Consider the following 10,171-nt stretch of genomic DNA (forward strand, 5'->3'; position numbering starts at 1 on the left):
TGATATTTAAAAATATTACTTAAAATTCTGATCAAGTGTACGTGAAACTTTTCAACTTGATAAAATCAAATGTTGCACAAATAAGGAAACACATTTTTCTAGCAGTTTCGTAAAAGATTTCTGATCGCGATGGATTCGGTACGGAATTGTTTTCGGGTTTATAATATTTAGAATTTCCGCACGATTTCACCGGACCAATTTTTATTCGCAGCGCGTTGGACGGGATTTACGGATCCGCTTTGCGCGTTTGTGCAATAAAGAGGAACGAGAAGGAAGTGTATCCATCGATAGAGAGGGGAAAGGGAGTTAGTTCGAACGGTTCGGAGCGGAAACTTTCCAGATGCATTTTATAAGGAGGCCGTATTTCGAATTTATTCCCTGCTCACTCGTAAAAGTCCTGCCGGCATTGTTGTTCGATTGCGCCCCGAATCCTGTGTCTTTGGCCATCCACTTTCCTCCTCCTTCTTCAACTTCATCCATCCATTCATCTATCGTCTGCGTGGTGAGAGGAGAACGGTTGGAAGGAGAACATCGGGACTAAATTATTTATACCCCGATGAAAACTTCCGGCATCCGATAAACTTTATTGCCGAAACGTTCCTTTGGAACTTCGTACTTTTCGGGATGCATCGATTAATTTATGTTTGCCCATATCTATGAGCTCGAGCCAAGCTTTCCTTCTGTTTTCGTATTCTTCCTGTATGACCACATTAGAGGAAGGTTACCTAATTTGAAGCAAATCTTAGTTTGGACTACTAACTTAACATGACCTGCATTTGTACCATAAATTAATAATCATAGCTTAAACGTAAAGTTGACTCATGCAATAACTTCTATTATAGAGCGAATAATAGAGGATGCAGATAGCGAGTTATTGATTTCTTGCACTCAGCAACTAAATATTTTACTATAACATAGGCTGTCCTCTCAAGTAATTAACAAAATAGGTCATATATATCAAATCTGTGATATACTTATAAAGATCACTTTACAATTTAGAGGTATGTTATTATTTTCTAAAAGTTGCTTAATTTGGACTCTATTAGAGGAAAACCCCAGAAATCTTATGGCAAGTACTATTTTCTATATGTTGGATGTGGTTCATGGTGGGAAACTAGACTGGATCAAAGCCGCATATTTGTATACATTTTTTTAATAAATGACATCAATTTAAAGATGTAAATCTTCACAATATTATCATTCGTATTTGTAGTACTAGAAATATTATTCAGATCTTGTATTTCCATGCATTCCATTTATTTAAATATTAACTTTTTTATGAAAAAAAAAATGTTTCGGTGGTCCAAATTCCCTATGTTTTCGCTTTTGTTCATCCTCCGCTTTTTTATTACCAGCGATATTATTATTTTTTTAAAACCTAGAGAGGAAGAGATGAAAAGCGCATCGTGTGCATGTGCGAGATAAAGCAAAGCTGTACGAATATTTTCCCAGCGACAGTTCCAATTACGGTCCAGGATCACTTCATCTTGTCCTAAATAATATCATTTCATAACTAGCGCTCGTTCACCCTATCCTCCGCTTCTCTTTCGTATATTTCATCGTAGAAAGCGTGGCGTTTTTAGAGGCGGTATTAAAAGCTAATTAAATTCTGAGCTTTCCTGGAAGGATTTTCCGCCAACATCGGAAAAGTTGAATACATTTCTCAAATGTAATGTCGACCGCACCATTCGAATTTCATTACTACATTTTTGGCTCCATCCTACAATAAAACGTCGTCCATTCAAAAACGTATTATGCGGTGGATGATGATCGTCCTCAGTTTCTGGGTCAATTATATAACTTCTTCATTTTTTTTTGCACATGCACGTACATTGTGACATAAGATTGTGATGAAATAACAACTCATATATTATACTTTTTCATTCATGTCAACGCAATAATTAATCTACTGTAAAGCAAATATAATTTACTGCATTGGATTATTGCAGAAAAAAACAATAGGAAGTTGATAAGTATTACGTATATTTCATATAACGTAACTAGTGTATAAACAACTTATGTCATTTACTGTCATCAAACTGATATATATCATATGATACCACCCCTATAAATAGGAAATGTTGAAACACTATGTGCAATTTTAGCTGCCTGATCATATTTAGTGTCATTAAACTAGCAGTTTGTACTTTTAGATATGCATGTCATATGATATATAGCATTAAAAAAATGAACATTGTATTAAATTTTGAAATAATGAACACGTGACAGCATATTATGTAATTCGAGCTGTCAGTTCATTTTTAGTGCCATCAAACTAGTAGTTGGTACTCCTCATTTATGTCTTATGGTATACGTAATTATGACAAAGAGCATCATAATAAATATTGACGTAATGGCTACTAAGTGTGCAACTCCAGCTGTCAAATCATTTTTTAGTGTCATCAAACTTAAAGTTAGTACTCCAGATAAATATTTGTATCATATGATATACAGCAGTATAGAGAACTTCATAATAATTATTGACGTGATGAAGACTTGACAGTATAATGTACAATTTAACTGTCAGTATCAACAAACTAGCAGTTGGTACTCCTGATAAATGTTTGTACTATGTGATACACCACACTATAAAAAGGAACGTCATAGAAAATCTTGACTATAATGAACGTGGCGCAGCAAAATGTAAAATTACAGCTGTCAGTTTATTTTCACTGTCATCAAACTAGTAGTTGGTACTTCTGATAAATGTTTGTGTTATATGTCATATGATACACATCATTAAAAAAAGGAACATAATTTCATTATAATTTTTACATTTCCATTTTTCACTACTTTAGAAAACTATGATAATTATTTTTTAGTTTTAACAAACAAATGTACTGTGTAAATTCAACTGGTGACGCATAATTACTGTTATGGGTTGGTAATATTTGGCCACGTTCAGTGCAGCACTTTCCCGTTATTTCACCAACATGTTTACTAGCTCTGATCATGCAACGGAAAACATTTCGGAAAGCGTACAGTCTCATTGCAATTGCATATAATCAATACTGTGCAATGAAATGAAAGTGTACACGGTTTCCTATTTTCTTACAGAAATACTAGGAACATTAAATACAACTTAACTCCAGCGTTAAACGGAACAATAACAAATATATTATGTAATTATTTTAAACAATATTATTTACAAGCATGTTATAATCAAGAAATAAATTGGATAGTAAAATTGTTATACAGATAGTTATTAATGAGAAACATTGTAATGTACCAGATTGTATGAAATGTACCCATTACCTTAGCAAGCGACGACCCAATTTCAATATGTACATGAAGCAATTCGAAAGCGATTTGGTGGTATTAGGTAAACGTGACGAGACATTTCGCAGACGGCTATAAACCCAATTTGCGTTTATCGCAAATGTGCAATTTACTATCAAACTTGCAATAGTAGCAATTTACATTTCTCAAATTATTCATATTCAAATGACAAACATAAAAGTTTATTCATTCAATTTTTAAATAAATATTTCTAATTTTCTTATCATTACTTTTTTGATTGAAAATTAATCAGAATTTTAAGTTATATTTCAATAAATTTAATTTAAAATCGAATTTAGGGCTTCTTCAGACAAAAATATGATTAAGACAGTTAAATCTATTTTATTTTGTAACTTTCAATTTTGAAATATTATGTTTTTGTTGCAAAATAAAAAAATATAAAAATTATTAAGTAGTCTGTATTAATCCAATAAGATTTAGTATACAATCATTTTGCTTACTTTAAAATATATAAGATATTGGTTGTTCTCCTTTACTTGATGCTGGTATATCCAGGTTAATCTTTAATACAGATGTAAATGATTCATCTTCATCTGAAAATACCTAATATTAGTTGCTCCCTTTTTTTATTGATGAAGGTATTTCTAGCTAAATGAGGGATAATATTGAATCCTATGAATCTATACATAGGATTCAATATTATCCTTCATTATAATGGTAACCTTATGATTAATCTTTAAGATGGATATAAGAGTTTTATCTTCATAAAAGATTAATCTTAATTGATCTTTTTTTGTTTGATTGGGGTATTTCTAGGTTAATCTTTATTGGATATGTAAAAGATTTATCTTCATTGAATATTAATCTGAAAATACCTAATATTAGTTGCTCTCTTTTTTCTTGATGAAGGTATTTTTTAGGTTAATATTCATTAAAGTTTAAAGTATTAATTGGATCATGGATAATATTGAAGTAAGATATAGGAGATTTACTTTCATAGAAGATTCACCCACAAATACCTGATATTAGTTGATCTCTTTTTGCTTAATTATAGTATTTCTAGGTTAATCTTTAATAAATATGAAACATATTCATCTTTATTGAAAATTAAGTTAGAAATACCTGATAGTAGTTGTTCTCATTTAATCTTAATAATGGTATTTATAGGTTAATCTTCAATGAAGATTTATAAGATTTTTCTATAGAAAATACATCATATTGGTTGATTTCTCTTTATTTCCTGGTTAATCTTCTGGTTATAATAATTATTATGAAAATACCTATATTAGTTGCTTTCTTTTTTCTTGATAATAGTATTTCGAAGTTAATATTTGATAAAAATGTAAATGATTCATTGAAGATTAATCTGGAAATACCTCATATTGATTGGTCTGTTTTGTGTTATTATGATGTAGTATATTTCTTCTGTTTTAATATGAAATAATTAATTGTTACTAACAATTTGCTACTACATAATAGTTTATATAAACTACGTGACCATTTGCTCGCCTCAGTAATTACAGATTAAATTGTGCATTTGTGGATCATTATACACCGTGCTGTCTCCAATAATGTTTCAACCACAAATCTCTCCAGGAACGAGATGTAATATCGACTATGAATTATTGTCGATTCAAGAACTTCTGCACAGAACCATAATTAATTGTTACGCAAGCCAAGTCTTCAATCAAATTTCAATAGTTGATTAATTACTATTGCAATTAAATTATAATTCTTGTTTGTTAAGTAATAATTACTTAAATTAACAATATTTTGTATTTTATGAGAAATATATATTGAAACAAATACATATTGAAGCTCGCAGGACAAAACAAATATAAAGAATGTAATAAGAAACGTTATAAAAAGTAAATAATTTAATAAAGTTCTGCACTTTTCTTCCTCTGTAAAAAAAAATATTTAAATTAAATAATCAGTTTGAAAACAAATTTTCTATTTAATAATTGAGAAAATATTCATCTATTCAAATTGCGAGAAATAATAAATATCTCCCTTTTACGTAACTCCGTCGAACTTTCAACTTTTTTTCGCAAGTCGAGTGAAAGAAACGTGAAGAATTGAAAAACTTTTATACGCACACTTGAGATTTTTCATTCCCTTTTGAAGTTTCTTTTCTTGTTGCGAGACAAAAACCGGAACCATCTGTGCAATATGGAACTCTCACAATATACGCACTCGATTGCTCTTTTTTTTTTTGTTAAGGAGAGTAATTTGAATATACCTGAAAGTATGGTTTAGTTGAACATAACTTGCTGATGTTTATGCACCATTTTGTTGTTGTTATTGGTGGAAGGAAATTTACGATTTTTGCTTGGCAACTATTCAGTATAGATTTTTAATTAAAGCTCACACTTTCCGTGGCGGAAAAGTTATACTCGCAAGGATTTATCGAAAATTGCAGCTATAAATAAAACGTAATGGAATTCGACATGCGGACGGGCATGTACACAAAAGCTACGTTTAAATTTTAAACGTCGTGAATTTTGTACAGGAAAAAAAGTTCCAATTCAATATATTACAGTACGACGTGATGTGAAATGAACAACTATATAGATTATCAATCGGAAGTTACTTTATACACAATCAACCAGAAAATAATCGTTGTAACATAAATATTAACATAAACATTTTGTTAACAATTCATCAACATTATTTTAAAATATAATTTAACTGCCTATTCAAGAGTGTACATTTCAATATGTTGGTTAAATTGGTAAATGTATACATTTCCTATTAAATATACGAAATATTTTGACAAAATAATATTTTTTAAATTTAATAAAAATTATATTAAGCTTAATTAAAGCAATACCTCGCATAGTGCGGATTCAAACAATATTGATTCACTATAGTACGGTTAGAAAATTTCAATTCAAATTTGAATAAAATATCTACAAAATTGTCTTTTATTGTTCTGTTTTTTAATATAGATTAAATCCGTGATTAGTTGGTTTCAAACAGTGCGGGTTAATGGTGGAATTGATTACTCGCACTATGTGAGGTTTTTCGGTACATTCATGTTCAGTAAAGTAACTTTTTATATTTTATATACTATAATCAGTAAAATTGTCATCTAACAAAATAATGACACTATTAGTTTAGTGAGATTATTGGATTATAAATTAAAATGAATAACTCCCTATAGAGTCCCAAACTTACTAATCCACCCATGTTAGATATTTTACAAGGTAGTTAAAGCTATAGTTCTACATTATAACTTGGTATATAAAGGGATTATCACCATTGTATTTTATGTGAAAGGTAAAGTTTTAACATGTTAATTTTATCATATTAACAATTTAAAATAATGCATTAATAATACCATCATTTTTTTTTAATGAATTTTATCTTTTATTTTTAGCTCCAAATGATAGAAAATATATGCTTATAATTGTATTATTCATTTACATTTAATAAAATATGTATTATTTCAAAAAGTAATCAAAGACCATAGTTAAATTTAGTATTTATACAAAATTTTGGTTTTAATTTTATGAAGAATTTATAACAAAAAATTTGAATTATTGTAATTGTGTATTTTTTTACCTTATAAAATTTATACATTCTTAATCAAATTGTATAATATTGTAAGTAAATAGAAATGACATGAAAAGATGAAAGTTTTTGAAACTTTTGTATACAAAAATGAGTTGGTTTATTGAAAAGAATGTGGTTTATTCGCTGAAGATTGATTCATGGTGGCTTTGTTAAAGAAAAATAGACAAATCTCGCGGTAATGTGCCAGGCGTGTCCTTTTCATATGTGGATAAAGATGCATTACTTGTTACCACGCTTAAGTCAATATTGGGTTATCTGGAGTGGTTTCGCTGATGGCGCATACATAAAAGATTTCCATAAATTTTCATAAAACGTGCCTCGAGGCAACGCCGACACAACGAAGATCCGAACAGAGAGTGCGAGAGATGAGACAGAGCCGAGAATTTGGGCCTTAAACTGGAAATAATCCATTCAGCTTAATCCTGGCAAGGGATGCGTTTCTTTTCTCTCTCTATATATCTTTTTTTTTCGGTTCATCCATGTCCGCCTTGAAGCGATTCCCTTTAATATTACACAGCGTAAAAGTTTTATTACCGAATGACTTTATCCGCCACATTTGTACTCATTTCCAGTTCGTGAGTTATATGACCACAAGCCCGTCATAACTCTCACGAAAAAAGGGCGCAAAATAATGTATAACATATGGGTGAGTGTTAGACGTTATACGTAATAATTTCTGTTTTAGAGGCGGTGAATTCAAGCGGAGGACGGTTTGTTTGGTTTAAGATCTTTGCAAAAATGTGTTTAACTTGAACGCAGCTGTTGGAACGTTCCAATTTGCATAGCTATGGCCTAGTTGACTTTGGATTTCCGCTCCGTTTCAAAGCAAATATTCTCATGCATCAATAACACAAAAAAACATGTGCTAGGATCCCTGATGTGAGGACGATAGGGTCAGGAGACACGCTCGTGCGCAATCTAATCCCAATTAAAATTCAATTTGTCCCTTGAAAACACAAGCCTGCAAAGTGCGAAAACCGGAAAATTGCCGGCTCCTATGTGAGAAACGCATCAAAAGGACATAATCTTCAAGTAATGTATCAAAGGCGCAAATTCCTTATCTTATATAATACATAAACAGATTTTTTATATAACATTCATGTCAAAGCATTTTTCGTTCGACTTTCAAGTTTTCTTCAAATTTAATATCCTGCATATTATGAAAACATAAGTATTTATTTTTTTTTATTATTTGTATTAAATGTAATAAAATTACTAAACAATATATACTATATATATAATATATACTTGCTGCAACATATTAGTAAAAGTATCAACAAAATTACAAAAAAAAAAGAATTTTAAATTTGTTTGTATATATGGAGTAGTAAATGTGTACATTTAATGCTTTTATACATAAAAGGTAATATATTCCATAATGTATTTAGATTTTCTTCCGTTTACTTTAGAGTTTTTGTTCGAGTTTCAAAACCAAATTTTATCTTTTTTTCCAGTTTACATTTTAATGACATATCAAAAATTCAACATATAGAAAGTAATCTTATATTATTATATATTATATAATAAATAAACTAATTGCCTTTACAAATTATCTAAATTTGAGACGTTTTGAGAAGTTTTGTTCGACTTTTGAGTTTATGTTTGATTTTCAAAATCAATATTTTTCTTCGTGTTTCAAGTTATTTATTTTAAATATTAAATGTATACCAGACAATAACTTTCTCTTCGAATTCAACTTCGAAGTTACGTGAAACCTAAATAAAACTAAAATAAAAATAAAAAAAATGATTAAATACACCAAATTATTGTGAATCTTCGATTAATTAGCCTGTAAGTATCTAAAACTAAATGATTAAACTACATATTTTATCCATAAAATTAATAAATAATTAATCAAAACAAAAGTGAATAATTAATCTTGAATTAGCTTGAATAGAAACAATATATTTATTATATTTGAATTAAGATGAAGTGGAAACTATTGTGCAACTTACTTATTGTAGAGGACGATGTCGGGTCTCCAGATGTGATCTGATGGCACGTGCAGCATATGAACTCCACCATATTCCTTCGGTTCCCATCGCAATTTGTAATCGTACCAGGACTAAAAAGAATCCGAGAGCGGATGCCAGTTTAAATAGGAATCCTGAAGAATATTCTTCGAACGGAATTGCAAATTCCACTAACCTGCTCCACCCATAAGTTCGTCGTCATAATTTGGTTCTTCAGGTTCTGCAAAAAAAAAGAACAAAACAATTTTTTTAGTTGTTGATGATCTTGTTGTCGTCGTTGTTAATTAGTGCGCCGTGCAGAGTTGTTAGGTTGAATGGTGCATGGCCAATTACTGGTGGAAAATTGCTGTTGCAATTTTAATTGATAGTTGATATACGCGGTATATGGAGCGCGGAATTATTCCGGTGATTGACAAACGACCCGATTGCAAGACCCAATTAAGGGGCCCATTTCCAATAGCAATTTACAAATCGATCAAGTTCAGGAACAAAAAATGATTACATTTTTTTCAGTTTGTTTTAGTCTTTTATTTTGTTTACTAACAGACTTACGCAATAAAATTTTTAATTAAAATTGTTGAATAACAACATATAACTGAATTTCTTTCGTAAAATAGATTACATAAATCCTATTACTATTAAGTATAAAAGAACAAAATGTAATAATAATTAGTGGTTTCTTCCAAAGATTGCCTTAAATTAGAGATAACAATAGATTATTAACAATGAGAATAAAAATTTTAATTGAATGCCCAAATCTTGTAAATATGACCCATCTACGATTGAATTTTTTATAAGATTGTCTTTGGGCCCGTATACACAATTTACAACAATATTTGATAAGTTTTTTCTGATTTTTTTACAAAAATTATCTATAAAAATGTATGAAATATTATATTAATTATAACATTTTCAGTTCTAATATAATTAAATATAGGTCAATTCTGTACGTCTTTTAGGTTTGAGGTATACATTTTTGTGTATTTTGTTAAAGTTTTAATTTAAGTTTATATTGGTTTACTCAAAATATTGTATAACAAATGAAATATACGTCAATTTTGTGAAAAATATAATTTAATTATTCCACAGAATTCAATAAATTTAATTTTTATTAAATTAAAATTTATTATTTTTCTTGTATTTAAAAATAAGTATTTCATTACTGAAATGATCAGACAAAATGAGCAGAAGAAAAGTTCTTGACATAGATTTTTAGTAAAGATCAAACCAAAGATCAAAATTAAATTTTTACTTATTTATCTAATTGCTTTTTAATTTCTGAATTTTACTATTATTTACTATTATTATTAAGTAGGGATTACATTATTTCAAATAACACCCATGATGTCTAATATGGCAATAACAATAAGATTATTTTT

The 10,171-nt window shown here is 29.3% G+C and overlaps 1 protein-coding gene across 2 annotated transcripts in view; it reads right to left on the bottom strand.

The window, feature by feature from the left end:
• The window catches only part of LOC108564343 (acetylcholine receptor subunit alpha-like), a gene marked incomplete at its 3' end in the record, with an annotated part of 68,620 nt that extends 59,613 nt beyond the window's left edge, over window positions 1-9,007 (bottom strand). For both annotated transcript variants that reach the window (XM_017923354.1, XM_017923355.1), the window contains 2 exon segments: window positions 8,775-8,884; window positions 8,968-9,007. In XM_017923354.1, coding sequence (XP_017778843.1) covers window positions 8,775-8,884; window positions 8,968-8,994 — 137 coding nt within the window.
• Window positions 9,008-10,171: the final 1,164 nt, after the last annotated feature.

The sequence above is a fragment of the Nicrophorus vespilloides genome, unplaced genomic scaffold (genome assembly GCF_001412225.1).
Source record: "Nicrophorus vespilloides isolate i.1.1-1 unplaced genomic scaffold, Nicve_v1.0, whole genome shotgun sequence".
Lineage (NCBI taxonomy): Eukaryota > Metazoa > Arthropoda > Insecta > Coleoptera > Silphidae > Nicrophorus > Nicrophorus vespilloides.